This window comes from Meriones unguiculatus, chromosome 18, assembly GCF_030254825.1.
Source record: "Meriones unguiculatus strain TT.TT164.6M chromosome 18, Bangor_MerUng_6.1, whole genome shotgun sequence".
Taxonomy (NCBI): domain Eukaryota; kingdom Metazoa; phylum Chordata; class Mammalia; order Rodentia; family Muridae; genus Meriones; species Meriones unguiculatus.
Genome location: NC_083365.1, coordinates 19,595,844 through 19,610,985, shown reverse-complemented (window position 1 = coordinate 19,610,985; position 15,142 = coordinate 19,595,844). Strand labels below are relative to the sequence as shown.

The 15,142-nt window shown below is 49.4% G+C and overlaps 1 protein-coding gene across 1 annotated transcript in view; it reads left to right on the top strand.

Annotated features, from left to right (window-relative positions):
* The window catches only part of Sord (sorbitol dehydrogenase), a 29,786-nt gene extending 18,378 nt beyond the window's left edge, over positions 1-11,408 (top strand). The window contains exons 5-9 of the mRNA XM_021645088.1: positions 2,680-2,798; positions 4,075-4,140; positions 5,903-6,078; positions 9,282-9,403; positions 10,157-11,408. Of these exons, the coding sequence (XP_021500763.1) occupies positions 2,680-2,798; positions 4,075-4,140; positions 5,903-6,078; positions 9,282-9,403; positions 10,157-10,322 (649 nt within the window). The 3' untranslated portion in view covers positions 10,323-11,408. The remainder of the gene's footprint in view (positions 1-2,679; positions 2,799-4,074; positions 4,141-5,902; positions 6,079-9,281; positions 9,404-10,156) is intronic.
* Positions 11,409-15,142: the final 3,734 nt, after the last annotated feature.

Here is a 15,142-nt window from a genome sequence, read left to right as displayed (position 1 = left end):
CAACAAGATCTCACCATATACCCCAGGCTGGCCCGTAACTCACTATGTAGTCCTGGCCAATGTCAAACTCACAGCAATCCTGCTGCTACTGCCCACGTTGCTCAAGTTGCAGACATGAACACCACAGCTGCCTAGAGCTGAGATTTTTCTAGTACTCCCTGCAAACTTAGAGAGACGTAGGCTAGAGACCTTGTGATGATGAGCCAACACCCAGCCAACACTGCTCTAGAAGAAAGCAGCTGTGTGGGTTGGATATGTCTTTCAGCAAGGGATTCCTGAATCAGCTCATTTTTTCTGGGTCCTTTGCCAAGTCAAGCCTCAAGCAGCCGTTCGTGGAACACCGTGGTAAAGGTCAAGACACGACCCTGCTCTCTGCGGTTGGCTCACTGTGTGACCTTGACCAAGGTCTTTAAAGTTTAAAATCCTCAGTAACATCAGGATAGTGTCTCCCTCACAGAAGCCGGAAGAATTCGGTGATTAGATTATACCGAGTGCTCCGCATAGCACATGACAGATGCTCAGGGATGATAAGCTAGGCCTTAGCTTGGTCTTGTGGTCTAAGGGTAGAGGTCTAGGACGAGGCCTGAGAAGGGGGTGTGTCTGGGATAGGCGTGGCAGCCGTTTGTGAAATGGTGAACAGGGTGTGGTGGTGAATGATATTCTGCTCATCAGAGGTTCTGGCAGATTTGAGGAGAGCCTGCAGGGGCCTCTGACCTTCCTCCAAATCTTCCTTAGGCCTTTGCTCTGCCCCAGCTTCCTCTCCGATCCTGTTTCTGAGGACTCCTACACTGCCACTGCCTCTGCATTTTCTACCCCAGACCTTCTGGCATTTAGCTCTCTCCTCTACCATTTTATCTGTCTCCTGAACCTTATTGTAAATCCCCTCCCCGAGGTTGCCTGTCCTGGTGATTATAAGTTACAAAAGGCTCAGGTCAAGGAAACCCATAGTCCTTACCCTGCTTATGGTCAGTGGTCGGAAGTGCTGCTCTTGGTCTTCTGGTCTTCTGCCCATTTGCCTGGAGCCCCGGCTCCCAGCTAGCTGTGAGGAGACAACACCTGACTGACAGAACACTCAGACTGTGGTCCCTCCCTCCCCTTGTGTTCTGACCTCACTTCTTTTTGGTGTTCTTATTCTACAGAGAGGTTGGAGAGAGGGGAGAGGAACAGTCAGCTTAGATCCATTTCTTTCTCTGGGAGAATGTGAAGGGGCAGGATGTTGTGTCAGAGAGAGAGAGAGAGAGAGAGAGAGAGAGAGAGAGAGAGAGAGCCTTTGAGAGTTTAGCAATCTTCCTTGTGTCATTTTCCCCCCCTTATACAGAATATGCTCATAGGTTGATCAGAGTATGGCTTAGAGTGTGGGGCATGAAGCAAGAGATGCAGAGGCCTTGCAGTTTGTTCTGTAATGAACAGGAACAGTGGCCAGAGGATGCTGGGGTGAACACAAGTCCAGCGGCCCTGTTAATTTCTGGGTGGGGGGAACTTGAAGGTTTCCACATTTGTAGGTGTTTCTGGGAACCAAGTAAACATTGGATAGCAAGGAACCAGCGGAAATGTAACAGGAGTCCCAGAACCACTTGTGTCAAGAGGCATTTGATGTGGGCCGGATGAGGCAGTCAGGGCTCCTTGGCTTGAGTCTTGCAGTCTTATCACAGCTTAGTTTTACCCTCTGAAGAATAAAGGTGAGCATAGAGCCTGACTGGCAGGGTTGTCTTGAGGGTTAGATAAGATAACGAGTGAGAAAGCATTCTAGCCTGCCAAGACTCCCACAAACACTCACCGTTGCTACCAGTGGGATTGTGGATAGCAGCTGGGATAGCAGCAGGCTTAGAAGAGATGCCGAGGACCTAGTGATGAAGGTGATACAGCATTCAGTCAGCTCTGTGGACCAGTTCCTGCTTCCATCTCTACCAGTCAAGGGGCAGTCGGGCAGCTGCTGTTGCAAGGTGGTTCTGGAATATGAGATAGGGGTGAATAGCAGAGAGATGGTCACTTTGCTTGGCAAAGTGCTAATAGTAGGGGCCGTTTGCGGGAGTGAAACCAGCCATGCTGCGCTGCTACAACGTGGTTATGCTAACGGTTTAAGGGAGCTTTCATCGGTTAATTACAGCCACCCTGGTACTGCCTTAGCGTGGAAGGCATGTTAGAAGAGCAAATACGTGCTTAAGTGCAGGTACTGGGTTCAGTCCCCAGCACTGAAGGAAAAACAAAACCAAAACCAAAACCAAAAAAAACCCCACCAGAAACCATGATGTGTTCACTGAACTCTGAAGTGATTTCATCAAAGAAATTTTAGTTTTCTGGGGGCAGAACGGCATGGCTTTTGGAGGCAAACATATCTGGCTTTCAATTCAAACCCTTTGAGCCTCACTTTGAACTTCTGAGATAAGTCATTTAACTCTCGCAGCGTAATTTCTTTCTCAGCAGGCTGGAGGTAATAGCAAGTACGACAGGACTATTCTAACCGTGTGAGCAAATGCGTGTAAAGTGCTTGGCACATTGCTGTATGTATAAGTCAGTGCGTAAATGTTACTTGTTGTTCTAGTACCTTAGGCAAACACAGTATAGTACCGATGACAGGATTGCAGTATTATTACCACACTATGACAGTGTAGTATTGATGACATCGTTAGCACTGAGGAAGTCAGAGATCCTAACCATGGATGTTGGCTTACTTCTCAGGCTTCCTGACAGTGTCACCTTTGAAGAAGGAGCCCTGATTGAGCCTCTGTCTGTGGGGATCTATGCCTGCCGTCGAGGTTCAGTTTCTCTGGGGAACAAGGTCCTCGTGTGTGGGGCTGGTAAGAAACGGGGCTTGCGGCTGTGGGTTCACTGGTCAGCGATGTGGAGGTCCCTCCCCCTTCTCATTCCCTCTCCAAGAGCTGGTTTGGTTCTAGCCACCTTCTGGGCAGAAGAGGGTTACAGTGCCTCGGTCAGTGATCAGCCTTTGGCTAAAGAGACAAAACGTCTAAGGTGGATGTCGTGGCACACATCTGCATCTCAGCACCTGGGAGGCTGAGGCAGGAGAATTTCTGTGTGTTCCAGGCCCGCCTGGGCTACACAGTGAGACCCTATCTCAAACAAAACAAAACAGAACAAAACAAAACAAAAAAACAAGTAAATGTCTACAAGCATGGTAGTAGCCAACATTAGATTTCATGAGGAATGTAATCTTTTGTCCATTTAAGTAATAAATAAATCTTGAGAGAAAGTAGGGAACTATTTGGGGTAGTAAAGGGAAGAGTAACTTTTGGAACTTGCAAGTCAAGTTGGAGAAATGATAGCCTTCTCCTCTGCAAAGCAAGTAGGGAGGCCCTGATATGTGAACATGCTTGCACGTGTGTGCACATGCATACGAACCACAAATAAGTGCAACAGGAAAACCATGATTCTGTGTTTTTATGTCAGTAGCTGCAGAGTTACAGCATAATCTTTGACGTTGTACCGTCACCTCCCTGCAGACATTTGAGGTATTTCCCAGCGTTTCGTTTTCTGCGGGAAATACACAAGGTTGTTTTCAAGAGGGGTGTGTACAAAAAGCAAACTCAAAAAGTATTCCTTATTGCCCCGTTTTGTGAGGCTTTGTTTTATACTGAAACCACAGTGCCATCCAGCAAGCAAATACCAAGGGAAAGGGTGGGACAACCCAGGGACCCACCTCAAGGAAGAGGGATGCTTGGAGCCTCAAGGAAGAATGTGACTCTCCCTGGGGAGGGGTGGTGAGTTCCCCTGATGCCAGGGAGACACAGCCAGATCTTACTCTCTGCTTCTTTGGGACTCTCTTTAGCAGTGCCTAAGAGAAAAGAGGCTATTTCTAACTCTGAATAATGAGGGATCAAACGGAACTTATTGCTAGGGACATGTTTCATGAGGGAAACAATCCTTCATTTGTTCACATCTGCTTTCACGAGCAGCTTTAAAAATCTTATTGTGTGCCAGGCACTTGGAAAGACCCTAACAAACACACACACACACACACACACACACACACACACACACACACAAAACATAGTCCGTCAGGTAGAGAAAAGTTGCTGTTTGTAACTCATAAACTTCTCTACTCTCTGCTTCCTCTAGGGCCAGTTGGGATGGTCACTTTGCTTGTGGCCAAAGCAATGGGAGCTGCTCAAGTGGTGGTGACTGGTAAGATGGGTTTCCTCTTTTCCTTCTCCTTCTCCTTCTCCTTCTCCTTCTCCTTCTCCTTCTCCTTCTCCTTCTCCTTCTCCTTCTCCTCCTCCTCCTTCTTCTTCCTCCTCCTTTCCTCTTTCCCCTCTCCTTCTCCTTCTTCTTCTCCTCCTTCCTCTTCCTCTTCTTCTTCTTTTTCTTCTTCTTCTTCTTCTTTTTCTTCTTCTTCTTCTTCTTCTTCTTCTTCTTCTTCTTCTTCTTCTTCTTCTTCTTCTTCTTCTTCTTCTTCTTCTTCCTTCTCCTCCTCTTCTTCTTTTTCTTCTTCTTCTTCCTTCTCCTCCTCTTCTTCTTTTTCTTCTTCTTCTTCTTCTTCTTCTTCTTCTTCTTCTTCTTCTTCTCTCTCTCTCTCTCTCTCTCTCTCTCTCTCTCTCTCTCTCTCTCTCTTCCTTGTTTCTTTGAGACAAGGTTTTTCTGTGTAGCCCCAGCTGTCTGGAACTCACTCTGTAGACCAGGCTGGCCCTGAACTCAGGGATCTGCCTTTCTCTGCCTCCTGAGTGCTGGGCTCAAACAAAGGTGTGGCCACCACACCGTAAGAAGATTTACTTCTATCCAAGTCTCCTTGAGGGAAACAGCTGGGCTTATGACTTGAAAGCAGCAGTGGGGCTCATTCTCTTCTTAGTCCCTTTTCTGTTGCCTAGAAAAGAAATGCCCAAGTCTGGTAACTTCTAAAGAGGTTATTCACTTGGTTGTTTCAGAAGACAGGAGTCTTAACACTGAGCCACCTCATTATTTTGGCCTCTCATGACGGCCCCATTGCAGAAGGCATGACAAATGACAGCAGCCTGTAGTGAAAACATGGACACCAGATAGATGCAAACTTGTCCCTTCCTTGGGCAGTAGCCCCAGTGACCTCCTTGCACCAGTCCCACCTCTTTAAAAAAAAAATTTAATGTACATTGTTGTTTTGACTGTGTGTATGTCTGTGTGAGGAGTTACAGACAGTTGTGAGCTGCCGTGTGCGTGCTGGGAATTGAACTCAGGTCTCTCGGAGAGCAGTCAGTGCTCTTAACTTAACCCTGAGCCATCTCTCCAGCCCCCGAGTCCCACCTTTTAAAAACCGTACTACCTCAGAGCTCCACGCCGCAGAGCAAACCTTTGTGTGAACCTTTGGGAAAAATCCCAGCACTTTCTGAGGTACTGGTTTCTGAAGAGCTTCTGTCTGCTGTCTCCCGAGTTCTAGAGCCGAAAAGCCTGCCTAGGAGTGACCAACTCAGGACTTTTGTGACAGGGGAAGGTAGCTGTTGTGGAGAGGAGAATGTGGTCCCGACACTACCCTCTTAATGCTAAGAGGAGGCTCAGCCTGGGTCGGTCTGACCATACTGAGAAGGCAACGATGGTGCATGTGTGTATGTGTCTGTGTGTGTCCATGTTTGAGAGTGTATACATGTGTGTGAGTTCGCACACACGAACCTGTGTGTGTGCGTGCGTGGGCGCATGTGGTGTGGGTGTGTAGCTATGTAGAACCATGTCGTGTGTGTGAGGCTGGGTGGAGGTGTTCTGTGTAAGTGAATACAGGGTGGCTATGAATGTGTGTGCGTGTGTAGCACACAGTAGGCTGCATAGTCTATGAATGTGGGTGCAGCACACAGTAGGGGTAGGGGGTGTTTTGGGCTCAGCAGCTTCACCCCTTGCACTGGAGATTGCTGCGTCCTTCCGTTTTCTTTTCTTCCTAGTTGGTTTCCTGGCTTCTGCACTTGAAATTACATCTGCTTACCTTTAGATCTATCTGCCCCTCGGTTGACCAAAGCCAAGGAACTTGGAGCCGATTTTACCATCCAGGTTGCCAAGGAGACCCCTCAGGAGCTTGCCAGTAAGGTGGAAAGTCTGTTGGGGGGCAAGCCAGAGGTCACCATTGAGTGCACTGGAGCAGAATCCTCCATCCAGACGGGCATCTACGTGAGTGAGCGGAGGGTGCAGCCTGGGGGTTGGATGGAGGTGGGAAAGAGTAGCAAAAAGAGCAGCAGTGAGGAGATCAGCCATCAGGCTCCACCAGGCTGCTGTTTGACCCCCAGGCTGATTGGCTAAGCCCTCTGCTCTTGGCTTCTTGCCTTTTGTGTGGACTTGCCCTGAGCCCTCATTGGGTCATGATGAAAAACAGACACAAGATGGGGTTGCCTTTGGCACTGTGCCACTGTACGCCATGCAGTGCTCCTGGCAAAACCAGCATCAGGACTAACAGGGAACCAGGTCTTCATAGGGTGGGAAATTCCTACATTGTTTTATTGAGGAAAACTAGTCTTTGTGTCCTCGATACAAGGCAACAGTTATTAATTCAGTTAGTCACAAAGGTGAGGTGAAGTTTTCAAGGCCAAAGTTGGTGGTAACTGGGGTGCTGTCTTCCAGAAGTCGGAACAGATAAGAGGTCTATTCCTGATTCACCCCTCAAGGTTTCACCTCACTAGCAACTTACGGGAAACACAGAGGGAGTTGGGGTGGGGGAGGGTGTGGCATTGACAGAGCAAAGTACAAGGGAAGGAGGAAAACAAGCAGTCTAGTGTGCCAGCCAGCCCTCTGCTGGGCGCTTTGTGAGCCTGATGCGTCTGCGCCTTACTCCTAAAATCAGTTCACACAGCGGCAGAGCCTGCAGGTTATAGTGTCCTGAGTCAGGGTCAAGAGTCAATCCCAGCCCGAGTCAGGGTCAAGAGTCAATCCCAGCCCGGCAGGCCCCAGTGCTTAAACACTGGCTGGGAAGGAGCAGAGGAGCCACTGTGGTTACGACAGGAGGGCCTGAGCTGGAGGAAGGAGCTCCTGCCTCTGCCTTCTTGACTGCTTCCCCACAGGCCATGAGCTTCCACTTTTCTTCTGAGTCATAGCCAGTTCACGCACAGGGCACTTTGCAGCACGTGAGGTATTCCAGGAAGCAAAACCTCTATCTGCCGTGGCACTGAACCCTCAGGCCTGAACCCCTTGCAGAGACGTGCTTTATCCTGCCAAGATGCTCAGTGTCACAGAGGCAGTAGCAGGAGGCATGAGATGAGCAAGCGCCACTTGGCCCTATCCCGAGTTTCTGCTAGAGTCAACCAGCTCTTCTGTTCCACTGTCATAGCCAATGGTCTCCTGTGGGAGAGGGCAAAGATAACCCATAACTGGGGATGCTGCTGCTGACTAGTGGTGTGTCTTGGGTACCTCCTCGGTGCCAGGCTTTGTTTTAGACGCAGTGCAGGTTATGACAGCAAGGAGGGCATGTCTACCAGCTTCGGGTGGCTAGTAGGCCAGTGACATCACACCACAGAGGGCCGGGAGACTTAATGGATGTGGCTGTCTTTCCTCCTCTGCCCTGATATCTGGGGAGAGATGTCACCTCCGGTAGTTGATACTGCAGACCAGTTGCTAAGGCAACCTGAGGGTGGTGGAGAGGTGAATGTGATCTGAGGTATTCTTCAGGCATGAAGTGACATCTCTCCTGACATGGTTATGGAGCCATTTTGCATAACAGGGGCCGCACAAGGTATGGCAACCCTGCCAATGAGGGCAGCAGGCAGCTGCACCAAATATGGAGGCATCATCTGTCTGCCTGGGCGGTGACTGGGTGTGTTTGTGAGGTGGAGATGCCCCTGGGTAGAACTGATAGAATCTCTTGGTCTATCAGCCACACCCACGGTGGTCAGCATTATTAATAATTAATTAATAATCTGAGCATTCACTGGCCTGTGGTCAGCATACCGCTGGCCCCTGCTACTTGGACTAGCCAGTGGGTTCCTTCTCATTGTCAAGGAGGGCAACTCCCAAGGGGGAAACCGTTTTCTTGGAAAATGTCAGTCAAGAGTTTTCTGTGAGTCGGCTCAAAGCTTTGACCTTTCACCTGTATCCAGTAGGAACAGCGACATTGTTTCCATTGCACATACATTCCTGGATAGATTGTAAGTGATTCTGCACCTCAACGAAAACATAAAACAGCCTAATGGAGCACACGCTAGTGCCAAGCACAGTGATTGTTACCAGTGAGGCGCCAAGCCCAGGATGGAGCTGCTCAGAGCCAGCGCCAGGAGTGCCCTCACCCTGCTGCAGCCTGGCATGCCACCTCTCCCCAGGGCACTGCGGGCCTTCTCCATGGCATCTCTTACCCCTCCCTCAGAGGGGCTGGCTGTGTACAGCCTTCCTGTAGCTCTTCATCAGAATGGTCCTGGTGTAAGTGCTGCTGCCATGTCTGACTGTCATGGGAATTTTGCAGGACGGACTTGTCCATTTTTCTGTTCCTCCCAGCTGGGAACATGGAATACCATAGGGCTAGCACATTACTTACATGGAGATATTACTTACCTGGCATTAATTATTAATATTAATTACCTGGCATGGAGATAGTCTCTCTCTGCTACCATACTGCAAAGAAGGAAGGAGTGATTCCCTGCAGTCTAATCTCATGACATTATCAGAGGACTGGTTTTCCAGATAAATATTTAGGGAAGACAAAATCCATTATATCCAGTACCTTTGAGGTGAAGAATAAAATGCTTCCTGCCAGGCTTCACGGGTGAAGCTGTTTGTTTATGTACTTATCTATTTATTAATTTATTCATTGTTATTATTTGCTTTTTCAAGACATGGTTTCTCTGTGTAGCCTCGGCTGTCCTGGACTCACTTTGTAGTCTAGGCTGGCCTCACAGAAGATCCCTGGAACTCACAGAGATCTGCCTGCCTCTGCTTCCCTGAGCGCCAGGATCACAGGTGTGCGGCACTGGGCCCAGCCCAGGTTGAAGCCGTTTTTAAACCGCAGAGTTTAACAGCGTGTTTGTATTGCAGCTCCTGTTCTCTCACTCCTGATGGGCTCAGAGGGTGGTTCCTTATTTTCATCTTGATTTTTTTTGAGACATGGGAGTCTGACTATGTAGCCCTGACTGACTTGGGCCCCCACTCTGTAGCCCCCACTGGTCTTGGCAATCCTCCTGCATCAGTTTCCTTGGTGCAGGGTATGCTCCCATGCCCACCTGATAGACTGTCCTAGCGTCTATTCTTACATCTCTGAATCTTTAAAGGAGGATTTTAACCCTGCTGCTCTGTTGGGTTCCAGTGGCATGTTGAAGAGTTTGGCATTGTAGCACGAATCATATTCTCTGGACTGCCTGTATATTCTGTATACCTTGTTTTTATTTCCTCCTCAGGCCACTCGCTCTGGCGGGACCTTGGTGATTGTGGGAATGGGCTCTGAGATGACCAGTTTACCCCTGGTGCACGCAGCTGTTCGGGAGGTGGATATCAAGGGCGTGTTTCGATACTGCAACACGTGAGTATGATGTTGAGGGTCACCCAAGGTGACCAGCAGCCAGCATGGCTAAGGCAGGTCCCACGCAGCTTGTGAGGCCAGGAGTCCCCTGCATGTTTATTCATGAAGGGCACTCCCTGACCACACTGCCAGCACCCGATATGGTAGGGCTGCTAAGGGAACCTGTACTTCTTCCTCAGAGGGAGGAACAGCCTGGGAGGGGGGGATTGGGATCTGCCACTCATCACCTAGGCCTTCCTCCTTTTTGTTTCCTCATGACTTCCCCTTCTGCCCTTTAAAGGGAATAAGGGGGCCTGTCTTGGGGGAGAGTTGCTTTTCACTCACCCCACTCACACTCCACTGCTCCCCACGGCAAGGATGCTCTGTGTGGGGTACACTTCCCTGGGGATGCCTCTCCCTCCCAGCTTAGAGCTCCATGCTTCAGCAGAGCGCCCTTTTTGTGTTAAACGGGTTATCTTGACCCATCCTGGGCTACCTCCTTGATGCTTACTGCATTTTCATACTGGCCTCCAAAGCATAACTTAGGCCTTCGTGCCGTGCCCAAGAACTTCTAGGCTTTGTGGGCCACGCTACTAAGTGAGGGGATAGAAGCATGGATGGGGCAACTGAAAATAGTCTCTGTACCCCAGATTCCAAGCCACAGTCCTTCTGTTGCTCTATAATATAGACTTTGCAGAAGTTTCTGGGCTTGGTACTCTGGGGAAAGCTGACTTTCTTCCTGGAGGTTAATGAAATTCTTGTGATCTTTTTCAGGTGGCCAATGGCGATTTCCATGCTTGCATCGAAGACTTTGAATGTAAAGCCTCTAGTTACCCACAGATTCCCTCTGGAGAAGGCTGTAGAAGCCTTTGAAACATCCAAAAAGGGACTGGGGCTGAAAGTTATGATCAAGTGTGACCCCAATGACCAGAACCCCTAAATGTGAATTGATCTGGGCCCTTAGCACACCCTTTCGGTATCTAAGGGCTAAATAGCTAGGAAGGGAAGCCCTGGTGAAAAGCTTTGTTTTAAATTTTGAAAATCATTAACTCATAATAAGCAGAGAGCCTTAGAGCAGTTGATGTGCCTTAAAGACAGAAGTAGGGACACCTTGGGGACCTTGTATTTAGAATGAGATGCTTATACTGAGGAGCACCTAGCACAAAGAACTGAGTTTGGTAGATAGGTGCCAGGAGCATTCATATTCGTTTAGTACCTTTGGGTGAGGAGACAAAGCATGCCTTTGGTGTCCATGCTCTGCTGTGGCTGCCAGGGAGTGGGGCTGACTTACGAAGAAACAACCCCAGTAAGATGGCAGTGGCCCCAGGGCTGATCTTTGTCTGGATGAAGGGTTATCGGCCGTCCAGAGGATGGTGTTTCTCAAGCTAAGTGTCATTTGGTTTGAGGGAAATAAGAAAAGGAACTTGCCTTCTGGATCCAGGACAAAAGCCGATCAGAAGAATGAAACAGATCCCAGATGAGTTTTCTCAACTCCTAAGCATTCTGTCATTACATTTGCAAAGTGGAGGACCAACTTCCCAACACTGTTCATTTTTGTTGAAGAGTGGTACCAGTTGCTAGGCAACCATGAGACTTCTGGCTGAAGATCTTAAGTATCCTGCCTAACTAGTACAAGAGGACCCCTGCGGGCTTGAGTTTCCCCACGCACAGGATTAGAGTTCCTTCCCACGCTCACGCACAGGTGATTAGCCCCCCATTCCACTCAGCTCTGGCTCTCAGAAAATGTTCCCCTTCTCATGGCTGGGTAAGGCTGGTGATAGCTGTTGCATGGATGTCACAGAACTTATTTTCGTCATAGGGCTCTTCTATGTAAAATTCAGATCCAAATCACACCCTTAAGATAATCAAGATCATGTACACAGGAACTTCGATGTAACTTGGGCTGTAGTCTGTAATCCACCTCTTCAGCTGCGGGTAGAGGACAGAGACGGCTGGAGAAGATGGTAGCCAACCCCTGAGCTTTCTCAAACTGCTTCGCATAATAAAATCTGTCGCTGGTGTCGGACTCTGGCTGTGGTCGGTGCCCGCTTAGGGCGTGGACTTAGATCGCCGGTTTCACACATGAATCCTGCTTTAGAGGGGACACACTGTAACTACTTATAACCTCACCAACTGCTAGAAACATGGCAAATATTGAGTATCTTACAGGTGGGAAAGGTAATTCCAAACAACACTTTTCCCCTCTTGCCCTCTGCAGGAGATAGGTTCATGAGATGTCTGTACACACACACACACACACACACACACACACACACACACACACACTGAGCAGGTTGGCATCCCTGCCAGCTCACTTCTCAGCCCTATTTAGTTAGCACTGTACTCATCAGTTGCCTTCTCTGAAGGCATGGAGATGCTAGAAGTGTCTCCAGTCCAGGGATTCTCAGACTCTGGGCGGCGACCCTTTTGAGGGTCGCCTGTCACGCATCCTGAGCGACGGATATTTACAATTCCTCACAGCGGAACTACAGTTGTGAAGTAACGATGAAATAATTTCATGGTTGGGGGTCATCACAACTTTGAAGACCTGTACTAAAGGGTCAGGACATTAGGAAGATTGAGAACCGCTGCTCTAGTGAATGAGGAAAGCCCCTCGCCTTGGAAGGCTTTAGATGCCTCAGGGAGGGCCAGATTTCTCTGTTAAATTCACAAATAGCCACTTTTCTTCTAATTGTGTCCCCATGAAAAGGAGGCCATTGCAAGGATTTGGAAGCCACCCAAAGGACAGGGACCACCAACAAAGACATGTCACTTTGCCTAAAATTGTGCTTGTAGTGGGTCTTCTAAGTTTGTGTTGGCACCTCCATTTTCTGCCTTCAGTTTGGCCTTGTAGGGGCCTGTGAAACCAAGAAGAGTGGGTGGGCTGACAGGGCATAGCTGAGAGATGACCGTGCGGTGCTCGCCTGTAGATGCAGCACTTGAAGAGCTGAGGTAGGGGATCATGTCTGAGGCCAGCCCAATTTACACAGTGCGTTTAAAAAGCAACAAAGCCTCAAAATAGCTCAGCCCATTCCTGTGCCCATGTCCCCATCAGCTCCCAAGCTCTAGCTTCCCACACACATGCCAGGAGCAGAAGGGCTGGGGTGGGTCCGTTCACTGAGCCACCAGCATGGTGAAGCACCACTGAGCTGCCGGGGTTCTCCCTCTACATCTTCATCCAGATGCCCGTGGAAGGGGCTGCAGGAAGGTGTGAATTCATTCCCGCCACCTCCACAAGGCACTCAGTGTTGACTGACTCCGTGAATCAGTCCCGGAACCAAGAACATGAATTCCCCCAAAGCTCCCCAGCGTTGGGAGGCCTGGCGGCCTCTGTATGCTCTCACCAGGTAGGGCATGCTTTCAGTCAACACAGAGGACCCCACCCAGTCGGCACTCCCAGCACTGCCGTGAGGTGGGGTTAAGGGAACAGAGCTGAGAAGAGGATCCTGCAGGTAGCCTCAAGGGAGGATGGGAAGTAAGTCCCTGGCACCCCCAAGGAGGCTGGTTTGCTGGCTCCAGCAACTCCATCTTTGGCCACAGCAGGTAGTGTCGCTTCTGGACTCTTGTTTCCTGGCTAGCTCTTCCTGGTCTCTCCTGTGTAGCACAGTCTTGCCTCCTGGTAGTGAGGTCAGAGGTCAAGAGAAGGGGAAACATACAGGACGTGTTTTACCATTTGCCTTTTCCTCAGAATTGTCCCTGTTCCTGATGTCAGCCTCAGCTCAAAGTTCAGAAACCAAGACAGAGAAGCAATACTCAGGCAGCCAGCTAGGGCAGAGGTCCAGGCAAGGGCCACACCCTTGGTAGCAGACGGTTCCCTTTCCTCCCTGTCCCCTCCACGTACCAAATTCAAGGGCCGAGGGGGAAGGTGCTGCAATGCAGCAGCTTGGTAAGAGCATGGCTTGTGGGGTGGGATGCACTTTCCAGACGTTAGCGGCTGTTCCTCTGGTACAGCTGTTGCAATATTGGTGTTGCCCAGCCCCCCACGCTACCCCCTGCCTCCAAAGCCTCTGCACCTCACCTCCACTTTACAAGCCCTAGCTGGGTCAGACGCGGTGTTCTTTCTCTGGTACCTGAGAGCGTGTAGCTGGCGTTACCACCTCGGGCCTCCTCGGTGCATCTTCCACCAGAGCAGATGCTTGTCTCTTGGACCCATCTGGCCTCTGAAGAGGCAGCGTGCCACAGAGGACTCACTTACAGGGGTGACAGGGATGTCTAAATCTTGGGCCAGCCACCAGCTCGCTGTGACAGTGTTCTAGTATGAGAATGGATGCACAGACCACTCAGGCTCCAGTCTCGGTTAGAGATATGGATGGCTTATTGGAAGGCCTTTTCCAAGCTGATCAATCAGGAACCTCCAGGAGCCCAGCTGTGACATCTACAAGTTCTCACAACAGGGTTTTTATAGAAAGAACCAAACGCAAACGACATAGGGAGGGCAGTGACACGTTTTGGCTAACCATACAAAGCAATATTACATTTTTGGCTGACTAGGCAAAGTACTGTCAGCTAACCTTTAAGCCGATTGGTCCTAAGTGATGTGAGACAGGACTTTGGGTCTTCTAGAGAATACATCTGAAGTGTGACCAGGTGCAGAGAAGAAGGATGCAACCAGAGTGTAGCCAAGTGACTAGATATCAAGGCATGAATTATGTCAGTATTGAATCATAAGGTCAGCTATGAACAACCGCTTCCAGGAAGCAGAGCTGAAAAGTTTAAAATTTTGAACTTAATTTCACCTTAGAAACAACATGGAAGCTGAATACGAAGATGGCTGCAGCTTTGTCTCAAATAGCAGGCTGCCACAGACACCAAGTCACTTCAGTTTCCAGTCAGTCACCTTTGTTTCCTCTTCTGCTATCTAAAGGATCATTCTGGACAGTCTTGAGGTCTCTTCATGCACTGATACATTGTGTCTGGAGAGAAAGAGTCCACGGGAACTGTCTGCCAGGATTAACTGTAAGGGGCCTTCTCAGCTTAAAAACTGCATGAAAGCGTGGCTTGAGGGAGGGAGAGAGGCAGAGAGGCAGAGAGAGGCCCAGGTTGGCCGAGGGTAGGGGGTGTTTTACATGGTGATGTCTGCATTGGGAATATTGCTTTGCATCTTGGCCTCAGGTCTGCAGTGTGATCCAAAAGCCCAGCAATGAGTGCAGACAGGTTGGGCTAGTCCCTGCTCTGTTGTGGTCACTGACGGGTCTTCCAGTGTGCCACATAAGGCTGAAGGCAGAGGCACAATCTGGAAAGGGTAAGGGTGAAATCAATCAATCTAAAGAGAGAACCATGCAAAGAAGATGGGCTTCTGAGGATAGTGGATCTAGTACCACTGAGGCACGGTGGAAATAAACCTCCCAAGAACCAGCCTAGGCTTCTGTGAATGATACTGAAACCCCCATGAGTCCTGCCTAAATCCTAGAGGCTCATGCTTACTGGACCACAAGCTACCAATCCACATGGGCTTCGTGGTACTCAGGGGCTCACTCATGGGCTTCTTCACAATTCTGGGATAATCACTCTCCATCTTGATTTTTGAGACACCATCTCTCACTGTACCTGGAACTCACTGGTTTGTCAAGGGTGGCTAGCCAGCAAACTCCAGGAATCTTCACCTCCCCATCTTTGGGATTACAGAGCCTCAGTGTTGTATCACTGCTTTTTACATGGATGCTAGATATTGAACTCAGGTCCTCATGCTTACATGGAAAGCATTTTATCAAACAAGCAATCTCTGCAGCCTGTGGGTATAAACACTGATATTGAGACTAG